Genomic DNA, 12416 nt, shown 5'->3' on the forward strand with positions numbered 1-12416 from the left:
TATATATATATATATATATATATTAGTCAGAAATAGCTAAACGAGCCAGGTCAAACAAAGGTCAGGGGGACAGAGACCTTATCTGCGTCAGTGAGTGACGGTGTCACTGTCACGGTAGGGCCAATCATAATTAGGAATTATTTTATTTTAGTGCCATAGTGCTCTATATCAGCATCACAAGTTATTGATACTGGATCCTGGATGAAACATGCATAGATTAGATGTCGTTAATAAACTAAAACTGGAAACAGACCACACTGCTCGCAATCCTCTCTCTAGACTGACTCCATACGTCCCTTCTTAACCAGTCGAGCCAGCAACGGAGACGTTTGAGCACCATCTAGCCTCAATTCAATGAATCGGCCAGAGATCAACACAACAGTCAACACTGTCAACAGTCAACTTTCCTACGGCCGGATAATTTTACCTGTACTAATGAGTTGACACGATCACAAGGCGTTCTAGAATCGTCGGATGAGCTTACCGTGCGATATCTTAGTGTCCTTCTGACCGCAATAACCGCAGCGGTGACCTTCCGTCACACCAAAATACTCAACGATACTAGCTCGCGCCATTTTCGGCGTTGCTCATGTGTTTTGATTTCACCGGTGCACGACGGGTAACATTCGTGTTAGACTGGTAACCGGTCCCACCTCTCGGCTTAGTTACTCGATGGGTTACTCAAGTTACTCGATCCCATCGAGTAATCGAGGTGGGAGCGAGTACCAGTCTACATCCGTGCACTGCTACAGCATGGCTACGGATTTCGCAAGATAGAGATCGTAGTAACGCTAACAGTGTCAGTAACATATTTTTAATGTTTAAAATTAAATCGTTAATTTGCAGCTAGGATGAGTAATAAACAGAAGGCTCACCGAACGAAAGGGAATGTCAGGGTAAGGCGTTGTTTACATCGCTACAACTACAAGTATTGGAGTAACTTCCACGCCACAATCCCACTCGGCACTCCAACATGTGGCGTCCGATTAACTTCCGTAGTGCTATATCATGGCGTAGGCCGTAGGCCTAACACTTCCGTAGTGCTATGGCGCAGGGCCGAAGCCTAGTTGGTTCAAGGATAGAGAACATGGGTCCCAATAAAACCAATGTAATTTACATCAATATAAATATAATATTACATCAATATAATAGGTTAGGGTTATGGTTAGAACTTAGGGTTAGGATTAGGGTTAGGGTTAGAATTAGTGTTAGAATTAGGGTTAGAGTTAGGTTTAGGCACATTGGTTTTATTGGGACCCATGTTCTCTATCCTTGGGCCGCCTAGTTTACCACCCTGGATTAGTTTAAAGGGACAGTAGCCTCTAGGATTTTACTGCATACAACTGTACTTACTGTATAACAAATCGTCTATACCCACATGTATTTGTCACCAGATACTTAATTAATTATTTACACATCAACGCTACGAAATTTGAACGGCGCCATGACACCCGCGACCGTGCTGCCACCCTGAAAAAGCTGCGCATTTGCGTTTTTATTTTGCATGTAAATGACCGAGGGCTAATCACAAAAGTGCAATTTATACCTAAATGCTATTTAACCGAACGATATTCATTTTAGGGCAAATTTATCCATATTATAACTGAAACTATATGTCGTTTATAAGATACTAGCAGAAAGTATACCCGTAGAACCAGCAAATGTTGTCTTTATTTTTAAATTAAAAACTCCATGTAAGTGACACAGATAAAGTTAAATATTTCATGTAACTGAAAAGAAAACCACTGCACTGGGTACAACAGAACACTGGCACAGCTACTGGCCACTGACTACTGTGTCAGTACGGTGTACGTCAAAGCAGAGTGAGCAGGGGGGAATCTGCAGTAGGGGGGGATCTGAGACGTAGCACCATCTATTGAGGAATAGATTTTTGTTTGAGCCAGAACCAGACGTGGTGATTCTGAATATATCTTCAGTTAGCGCGATTGAGTGACAAATCAGGGCGAAAAGCGAACACAAACAAACACACACACACACACACACACACAAGATTAGCCAAATTATAGTATAGATTACAATCCTTTTGCTTTTAAATGAATAAATAAGAAATACCCTCGGTCTGTAGCCCTTGGCTGGAAAGTGGTTTTGCGCAACTTCTCAGATCGGGCGCTTTGAGTGGCGCCACCGTCGTTGTAATCAAACTGTAGTCGTTAGTTTTAAAACATTTAAAAAAAATATTTCTAATGGTGATTGAACCATGAAACTTTTTATGTAGCGCAATTATAACCTAAATTAGCTGAAAATAACCCTAGAACCTAGAGGCTACTGTTCCTTTAACTTCAACACATATGTAAAAATATATTTGCAGGGTCCCAAACAGTCATTGTCAAACTATCCTTGATCCGGGCGCAGTTATTTTACTCAATACTACTACTACTGAGTACTACTACTAGTACTAGCAGTAGTAGTAGTTACGACTTACGCCGGTGCCGTACGATACATTACGGTGAAACTTGGTTTAAAACTACGATAATCACACTGTATCCACGAAAACTCCGACCTATTGGTCGTCACACTGCAGATCTTACCTATGATATTAATATGCCCGTACTATGCTGCCCCCTGGTGATATAATACTAGCTACGTTTCCATCGTCGCACAGCCGTCTAGCAGCGGCCGAGCCGCGGAGCTTCTGTCGGCAGGTGGCGCCACCGTCGGCTTTGTCGGATTCCAGGCGCTGTCGGGCGACCTCGGATACGTGCCAACAGGTGGCGCCGCCGAGGATGTGGGATCGACCGTTGACTCGGACTTCCGGATGGTGATGAGGAAGACGGCAAAGCGAGATGTGACGACGAAGATCAAGGTACTTAGGAGAGAGAGGAAGGGTGAGGGAGCCAAGCCAGAGAGAGAGAGAGCGAGAGGGAAAGAGAGACAGAGAGAGAGAGAGAGAGATAGAAAGAGAGAGAGTGAAAGGGAAAGAGGAAGGCAGAGAGATTGAGAGAGAAAGAGAGAGAGAGATAGAGAGAGAGACAGAGAAAGACACATATGGAGAGATAGAGACAGTGAGACAAGGAGACAAGGAGACAGACAGACAGACAGACAGACAGAGAGAGAGAGAGAGAGAGAGAGAGTGCGCGGACTGCGCGCTATCGAGAGAGAGATCGAATCAGAGAGAAAAACGGTATTCGTAGACTCACAAATACTTCGTCTTGCAGGCATTACAGGAATTTGCGGAGCTGTGTCGTGAGAAGAGCGAGGAGGACGTAAAGGGGGCGCTACCGTTCTGGCCTAGAATCTACAACAAACTCGCAATGGTAAGCGACAGCGGCCAGTCATTGTTGCTGCAAACGAGGCGTCGACGACGTAACGGCAATGTCCAGACTGCATTCAGTATTTAGTATATGTCATTGATAGATAGTATTTAGTATGTTACAGGGTAAAATTTATTTTTCGGGGGCTACTTTTCAAGCTCGCGTGCAAAATTTGGATTGCATTGAACTCTATGCAAATTTCCGGGGGCTCTTTTTGCCATTTCTGGGGCTCTTTTTGGCATTTCGGGGGCTAAATCGCCCCGAGCCCCCGTGTATTTTTTTCACTGGTATGTTATATATTTATGATATATTCTAGTATAATATTTAATATGTTATCAATTGTAATTGTGAACCAGCCAAGTCGAGTATTGTGTATTTAAGAGTTGTATTTATGTAATTATTGTCTGGAGTAATTGTAAGCGAGTACGTTCGCAATCGAAGTGTTGCTTCTCTGTCTCCTCTCTTTCTTTTCTGTGTCTGTCCATCTTCCTCTTTCTATCTCTCTCCCTCTCTCTCTCTCTCTCTCTCTCTCTCTCTCTCGCTCTCCATCTCTCTGTTCTCTGCTTCACTCTCTAACGTCTCGATCTTACTCTTCTCTTAAAAAGTTCTTCGATCTTCTCGAGAGTTACACTATCGAGAAAGTTGTTGCAACTACGGACGCGAAACGTTGTTGCAAACGTGGCACGCCGCGAAAGTTGTTGCATATTTACGACCCGAAATTTCGCACACGGTTAACGGACCGCAGCAAAGTTTGTTGCAGAAGTTACGACGTAAAGGTTGTCGCAACGTTACGACGCTAAAATGTCGCTACAGCGTTACGACGCGAAGTTGTGCATCATGTACGGAACGCATCCTAAGTTGTTGCAACGTTACGATGCTGAAAGTTGTTGCAACAGGCGAAAGTTGTATGCAACGTTACGACGCGAAAGTCTGTTGCAGGACGTTACGATGGCGAAGGTGTGTGGGCATCCACGTACGTCCCGGACGCACAAGTTGTTGCATAACGTTTACGGATCGGAAAGTTGTTGCAAGGTCTCTAGCGTCACCGCCTAAAATGTCGTGTTGCAATATTTACGATCGCGAAGCTTGTTGTCCACATCTTAGCGCGCGACAAGTTTGTTGCAGAGACGTGTTAGCGCACATCGACCCCAAAGTTGTCGGCAATGGTTACGACGTCTTCTCCAAACGTTGATTGCACACCGTTACGGACGGTGTCTCCCCCCTCTCCTATCTCTCTCGGCGAAGTTTCTGTCGCATACGTTAACGGACTCCTTCGACACGTTGCCTCCTCGTCCAACATTCCACGGCCGAAAGTTTGTCGGCAAGCGTACGTACCGTCAGCCCGAATACGTTGTTGCTATCACACGTTACGACGCGAAAAGTTCGTTGCACACACTTTAAGAAGCCCCTCGTATGAACAGTACTGTCGCAACCACAAAATAATACTTGCTCTCTACAAGTATGTCTCTGCAGCGTCTACGGAAAAATCCCTAGAGAGCCTGCTCGCACAACGCATAATCACCTGTACACGAAAGTGAAATCCTCAACGTCCCACGACGGTTGTACACACGTTGGTCGCTATTTCACGCCAGGCACCACGACACGCGAACGTGGTAGCGGCTTGTGAAGCAGCGTTTTAGCGACGAGAACGTTGGCGCAAATGGTTACCAAAACGACGGCCGCTTCAAAGGACTTGTTTGCATACGTTACAGACGCTTACAAAGTTGTACCGCAACGTTCGACGCGAACGTTTTTGGCAACAGTTACGATGCAAAGTCTGTTGTCAGACGTACGAAGCGAAAGTTTGTTGCAACAACACGGGCGAGAGTTGTGTGCAACGTCACGGCGGCCAAAAGGTCTGTTGCCATGTTACGACCGCGAATAGTTGTCGCAACGTTTACGACGACGAAAAGTTTGTTTGCAACGTTACGACGTGAAAGTGTCAGTAAACCGTTGACGCACGCGAAAGTGTTGGCAGACGTTACGTACGGTCAAGAGTTGTTGCAAATCGTTACGAACTGCGAAAGTTGTTGCGAACATGGCGCGAAGATGTTTGCATACGTTACGTACGCGAAAAGTTGTTGCAACGTTACGGCTGCGAAATTGTTGCATACGTTTACGACGCGAAAGTCTGCCTTGCAGACTTCAACACGGCGAACAGTTTTGCAAAGGTTACGACGCGAAAGTTGTCGCATACGTCAGGCGCGAAAGGTGTTCGTAACGTAGCGACGTGAAAGTGTCGCAACGTTACGACGTGAAAGTCTCGGCAACGTTACGACCCAAAAGTGTCACAATCGTTACGTGACGCGAAAGTTGTCGCAAAGTACGATGCAAAGTTGTTGTAACATTACGACACGAAAGTTGTTGCACGTTTACGGCCCCAGGGGAAGGTCGTCGCCCTAGCCAACCCCTGGCGCCGCAGTTATGACTCCGAAAACGTTGTCGCAAAGCGTACGACGGCAAAGTTCTGCGCAACGTTACGACACGAAATGTGTTGCAGACTTGCGCCGCCGACAAGTTGTTGCAACGTTACGTACGTGAAAGTTGTTCTACCATAGGTGTACACGCTAAAAGTTGTCGCAACGTTAGACTTAGTAATCAGCGGGGGTAGAAGTTATCGCAACGTTACGACAGCAGCAATTGTCGGCAACATTTACATCTCGAAAGTTGTTGCAAACATACGGCATGCGAAGTTGTTGCAGACGTTACGACGCGAAGAGTTGTCGCAACGTTATCAGCGAAAAGTGTTGCAGACGTACTGACGCCAAAGTTGTTTGCAACGTTAGCGATGGAAAGTGTGTGCGAACATCGCCGTTGGTCCGCACGCAATCATGCCCGCGCAAATGGTGGCTGGCGAGTGCGAAGCAGGCACTGGCGCGCCGTCGCGCAGGCGCCTGGCGTCGAGTGAGCGGTCGTTCGCCTGGCGTACCGGTTGCGCATCCGGAGCCGTGTCTATATTGCTCTGCAGAATGCCTCAGCGTGAGTAGCAGGCTCGAATATACCGAGGGCACCTGACGGCAATTGACGTCGGTGCCCTATCAATTGCGCGTAATGGGCCACCTCGCCAAATCCAACTTTGACCTGACGGCAGTCACCTCCTTGACCTTTTTGTGTAATTGCCGTCGGTGCCATTTAATCTACTGCCCGGTAGTTTCGGTGTTTTAGTCGAATATACATAACAGTGCGGCGTGCGTGCGTATACGTTCAATGATGAGCTTGAAACGAGTATAGTCGTATAATTATTCACAAGGGTCCTGATAGCCGCGGCATTGTAAAATTCTGTTACTGTAATGCTCCCCCATTAGGCTCAAGAGGGGGTACAGGGGCTCCGCAGTGTTACGGTTTAAGCTTTACATGGGGCATATGTTTTGTACATTAACAAGAAGCGATGTGAATGTACTAATTATGGTTTATGAGTTTTCCTTTATTTTACAAAAGTGGCCTGGGCACGCTTCTCAAATTTGGAGAGAGTTGCCTTCGGTGCCTTTTAAATTGCTCTGTGCCGCTCCATTTTAGAGAAAATGTAATGGCGATTCTCACGTGCCGCAAAAAAATTCGGCCTTGCCCGTTGTCGTTCGCTTAATTCGAGCCCTGGTGAGCTAAGACTCCTGCTAGTAATACACGAATTATACTTTTGAAGACATACAGGGAGTCGCAGCGGACTCCCTGCCCTTCAAAAGAGGGCAGTCCGACAGCAAAATGAGGGAGTCGCGGCAGTCGAAGTATCAGAACTAAAGATTATTAAACATAATCGCGCAGCCCCCTCCCTACGTTGCGCAACACACCCGCCGCCATCCCGTTTCAATCCGTTGCCGCCACTTTAAATTACCTCCGCCCGCGATTAACTTCCACCAGCAATATAAGATTTGACAGCCACGGGAATCGAGATCGGCATATTGTTTGCTATGACGAGAGATTTCGCGTGCCGGTACCTGGCGTCACGCGCCTGGGAACTCGGCTATCTTCGAAGTTGAATGCATAACAGCCTGCTGATGTTTGCGCATGGTCATACTTCCATTCTACACATATCATCCGCGAACATTGATTTTCGTATATCAAGGAATGAGCAAAAACCCTAACCTAACCCTACACCGCTAACACTAACACAAACCGATCGGTTATCTATATTATGATGGGAAACGGCTGAATTTTCATAATCGAATATGTTCCCTTATAGCCGATCGATAATCGATTAAGCAACGGATAATCGTTAATAATAGCATAGATTAATTTATCCTTAGCTCTTGTACATACATTGATTACATAGCATTCAATATTATAATGTTTATGATCATGTAGGCCTATTAACTCTGTGAAGTTCTGTATTGTATATCAGTCTGTTTCCCTATTACCAGCTATTAATCAATTTAAAAAGAAATGGTCTTAAATGCTTTGTTAAAACATTAAAATTTTAAACAAACATGATCAACGACATTTCTTTATTATAGTATAATTTGTTTGTGTTCTAATAGTGTAGGGCTGTGTAGCCGAGTTACATGTCTGCGCAATCGGAATATCCTCTCCAAAATAATGTAACAATAAAATAATACGCGAGAGTAGAATCTTGCATCTACGGATAACATCTGTGGGACAGTGTCAAACCAAAACAAAGACACTGTCCAATTTGTCCATGTCTATAAGTACACTAGTACCACTCTGCAATCAGACAGGACCTATGTTAACAGTGATTCATGAAGGTGTCCTCTGGACTACACACTGATGCACTTCTACTTCGCTACCAATACATGTCCATGTTGCGATTTAGTAATTTTAAAAAAAAAATATTTGTTTTCATAATCGATTATCGAATTTGAGACTATAATCGATTGATTTTCGATTATAATCGATCATCGGGACATCACTATCTTATATACGCGTGTTATAGTGCCAAACACTATCTATGGTGTATAGATAGCCACTGACGTCACATTGACGTACACTGACGTCACGCGAATACTCTGTTTCATGGAAACATGCCCACCGGGAAGTAGTTTCCCCCCTCCCCCTCCCCCTGTTTCAATTTCATCCTGGGGAGAACCCTGATGCGTGTGCTTATTTTGATGATTTGTGCGGTTTCATGTCTGCCAAAATGTCTTTGGACATTTGCTGACAAAAATACGGCAATTCTGCGAGGCCGTGCTCTGGAAGAAACTAGTTAGTATTAGGCCTGTAACGATACACAAGCCTCTCAATTCGATCTGGTTCTCGATATTAGCCTCTCGATTCGATTCCCAGAATATTAAAATGTTATCTTATTTTTTATATTTTCATTGTTTTGCAATAATAAATTATTAGAAATTGCCAATGAATACTAAATGGTGAATAGACAAGAGAGTCTAGAGAGTATATATACACTGCACAGTTGCTGAGTAACATTGGTGAGTAACACTCCACAGTATATAGCGTAGCGCCGCCATCTATTGGAGGAAAAAAGTGGTATCGAAGTGGAACCGAAAATACGGGGAAAAATATCGAGGATCGGATCGAGGGAAGAGAATCACGATCCGATTCGATTTCGGTGGATCGTTACAGCCCTAGTTAGTATAGCAAAATTTTCAGGGAGTCACACGGACTCCTGCATAATTATGTCAAATCAGGGAGTCCGACAGTAAAATCAGGGAGTATTTGACTCTGGACTCGCGTTAATTTCGCACCTTGATACAGTGGAACCCCGATTTAACGCGAAATTGGATATAGCGCCATGAGTCGTTGGACCCCCTTTTTTGCTCTTACATAGCCACGTATATATAACCCCGATTTAGTGTGCCCCCGCTTTTTTCGCGATGACATTTCATGGACCCCAACCCTCTCGTCATAACTTATAACGGGGCTACACTGTATATGATAGCGTGATATATGAATGATAGCGGTGACAATAAAAATGACAATGGGCATGGTGACGATGATGATGGTGATGATGATGATGATGATGATGATGTCAATGATGATGATGTTGAGGATGACGATGACGACGAAGTTGCTGGAATCTGTTAGTAACGTGATGCTCTCTTGTTTTGCAGCTGATCAGCGACAATCTTCTCCAGCAGACGGCAGCGACCATGAGTGACGTGAAGTAAGTTTGTGTCATCGAGACGACCTCTGAGTTGACCTCTGTGTTGACCTCTGTATTGATCTCTATGTTCACCTCTGTGTGTTGAGCTCTGAGTTGACCTTTACGTTGACCTCCAAGTTGACCTATGTTAACCGTCAGCAGTAGTTAATCTTGTGACTCAGGTCACAGCCAAATGTCTTACTAACTAGGATTTCTGACACCAACATCGAATTTCTTGCGTGTAGCTAACGATATATTTGAAGTTCAACCAATTCAACGAATTATTAATTACTGGTGTTGTATTGCATTGTGTGGTATTGTATAGTATTATATTATAGTGTATATTATTGTGTTATGCTGTGTTGTGTTGATGTTGTATTGTTGAGTTGTGTTATGGGCTGTATATGTTTTTATCAAGCATTACAGGATTTACCATGAGTTTTTTCTTCTACTTCTCCGTCTTCTTCTTCTGCCTCTTCTTCTCATTCTTCTTCTTCTCCTCCTCCTTCTCCTACTCCTTCTTCTGAACCTCCTCCTTCTTCTTCTCCTCCTTCTCCTCCTCCTTCTGAACCTCCTTCTTCTTCTCTTCCTTCTTCTTCTCATCGTCACTGCAACAGGACGACACCGAAGGAGGAGGTGGAAGCGAAGTACGTTAGAGTGGTCTCCGCCTCCATCCTCGGCCTGCGCATGCTCCTTCTAGACCTGCCCGCCGCCGAGCGAGAAAAGATCGGCGACAGTCTAACCCCGCTGCTAGCCGACACCAAGTTCTGGGCGTTCGGCAAACACAAGAACGCGGCGGTGAGTTTATATTATTTATGTTGTTATATTATATTATTTATATGTTATTTTATACTATACTATGTTATATAATGTTACAATATCTTCAAGGGAACAGAAAAAAACCTCAGCATTGGTCCGACCCGGTCTACGTACATGCAGGTGGCGCCACTGTGCCTTAGACCGACGCCCACTTGTTTCTCTCCCAGGTGCGCGCGGCGATCTACGCCCTGCTGTCGATGCTCTGTGAGGTGCTGCCCTCTGTTGCCCGTGCGCACGCCGCCAAGCTCTGCCCCCTGGTGTTGGGAAGCCTCGACGAGAGCGAGCCGGGCGTCAGCGCCCCCTGCTGGGATGCCGTCCTCCACGTTGTCGACGTCGTTCAGGTATGAGATTCCGGCGCCACCTAGTGTGAGAAAACCGCATGCGCGAGGGCGCCACCGTGCGTACGACGTCACTTTTGAAGGTCGGCTCTCCTTCGTACTTGCGAGTCGGTGTCTATAGCGCCACCTAGTGGTCGTATGCATTCATCGTCATTTTTATTCGACTGAAGCTTTAGAAATTTTAGACTCGGTACACGAATGGTAGCAATGCACACGTTATTTAGGTCGAATTGGTCGAATCAGTATATATAAATTCCAACTAGGAATAGATATTCCCGTTACTATGTAGACAAGGTTAAAGGTAACCACTCCGGGCAGTTGTGACGATCGCCAACCAGGGTTAGACGTTACCGTTGCTATGTAGACAAGGTCAAAGGTCACCACTCCGGGCAGTTGCGACGACCGCCAACCAGGGTTAGACGTTACCGTTACTATGTAGACAAGGTCAAAGGTCACCACTCCGGGCAGTTGCGACGACCGCCAACCAGTGTTAGACGTTACCGTTGCTATGTACACAAGGTCAAAGGTCACAGCTGCGGGCAGTCGGTGTGAACCGGGGTTGCACTGTTTTTAACCGTCGTCTCTATCTCTATCTCCGTCCGTCGCGCAGGACTGCTGGAGCCAAGTGAACGTCCGGAAGGCCGTGCTGCCGAAGCTGTGGACGGTGCTGCGCTCTGGTGCCGGCGGCAATGCGGCCGACGTCTTTCCGAGTCTCCTGCCGTTCCTCAGCCGTTTGCCACCAGAGGTCCTCGGCGAAGGGCTGTGGTTCTACGAGAAGTGGTTCGACAGCATGGTGGAATGGTAGGAGGCATATATTATACCGCAATGTATGGTTAAGTAATAGGGGGCACGGTAGCACTGTAATCCCTTGTTGAATGGTAAGGAGGTGTTATTGGACATTAATGCAGAGATGCCAACCACTATGATTTATCCGTATTTTAAAGAATTTATATTCTTTTTGCACCACTACGACCAGTTTGTATCAAACTTTTTTTTTTTTCAATTATTGACATTTTTTCTCAATTTATTGTCATTTTTGACCCTCAGAATGCAGGAAATTGCATCTCAGAATCAAGAAATTTTCCGGGGGGCATGCCGGACCCCCGTAGCAAACTCAGGTCACTACGTGACCCTCGAACTACTAATTTGATAGCCAGAAACTACAGATTGCGTCAAATATGTGTTGGCATCTCTGTTAATGTATGGTGTAATAGTACGGGGTGCCACTGCAGTAGTTTATCTATAAGGCAGTCATCTTCCACGCTCGTACGCGTCGTTCAATACGCCATGTTGCGACGCTTTAAGCACCACCTGGTGGCACATTAACAATAATTATCGACGCCAGATTTCATTTCGCTGCAATCTCTTTAAGGATACTCTCCACGTTGTGCATGAAATTTCATCGATTTTTCGTTTTCAACTTTATTCGATGGCTAACACTATGTGCCACCTGTGTACATGCTAATTTCTCCATATAACGGTACATGTGAACTGTCAGAGCGTTTTTGCTTGCCTGCGTACATGTGTAGTAAGCAGCGGCTGACGTCATTATGACGTCAGAGACATGATACAACCACGATATTCACTAAGCCGATATCATTAAGCGTCAACCCTGCTACAGCTGTCATTACATGTATTCATGTACATTCATGTACATCTGCTAGTGATCCAACAAGTATCCCACGCCCCGAATAGTTCTAACACCTCGCAAGATAGTGCGGTACATCGCGCACGTTTGTTGACATATTAGCTTTGTGACGTCAGGATGAGCGGAGTTCGCGCGTTCTGCGATGGTAACCTAGTAATTTCTCAGAATTTCTCAAGGTGCATGGAACATTTTACCAATTTAGTGGTGTCAGTTAGTCATGGATATGTCACAGTAAGTACTAACAATAGATATATCACATACGTTCACCCATTTTGCACACAGGCGGT

The 12416-nt window shown here is 45.4% G+C and overlaps 1 protein-coding gene and 1 long non-coding RNA gene across 2 annotated transcripts in view; one reads left to right on the top strand and one right to left on the bottom strand.

Moving 5' to 3' along the window:
* Positions 1–571, bottom strand: part of LOC106817416 — a 10916-nt gene extending 10345 nt beyond the window's left edge. Inside the window, exon 1 of the long non-coding RNA XR_001395049.1 lies at positions 485–571. This is a non-coding gene — a long non-coding RNA (uncharacterized LOC106817416). The remainder of the gene's footprint in view (positions 1–484) is intronic.
* Positions 572–759: 188 nt separating this feature from the next.
* LOC106817413 (E3 ubiquitin-protein ligase listerin-like) lies at positions 760–11286 on the top strand. Its single transcript, XM_014822078.1, has 7 exons — positions 760–896; positions 2624–2824; positions 3177–3275; positions 9293–9345; positions 9942–10122; positions 10311–10484; positions 11092–11286. Exons 1-7 carry the CDS (start codon positions 852–854, stop codon positions 11284–11286), a joined length of 948 nt encoding a protein of 315 aa, XP_014677564.1. The 5' UTR covers positions 760–851.
* The last annotated feature ends 1130 nt before the right edge of the window (positions 11287–12416 follow it).

Source organism: Priapulus caudatus, unplaced genomic scaffold, assembly GCF_000485595.1.
Source record: "Priapulus caudatus unplaced genomic scaffold, Priapulus_caudatus-5.0.1 Scaffold1718, whole genome shotgun sequence".
In the NCBI taxonomy this organism is placed as follows: Eukaryota; Metazoa; Priapulida; class Priapulimorpha; order Priapulimorphida; family Priapulidae; genus Priapulus; species Priapulus caudatus.

Coding starts and splice junctions, on each gene's coding strand:
- LOC106817413 (XM_014822078.1), top strand. CDS start 852: ATGAGTAATAAACAGAAGGCTCACCGAACGAAAGGGAATGTCAGG. Junction 2,825..3,176: donor ATGTGACGACGAAGATCAAG/GTACTTAGGAGA, acceptor TTCGTCTTGCAG/GCATTACAGGAATTTGCGGA. Junction 9,346..9,941: donor GCGACCATGAGTGACGTGAA/GTAAGTTTGTGT, acceptor TCACTGCAACAG/GACGACACCGAAGGAGGAGG.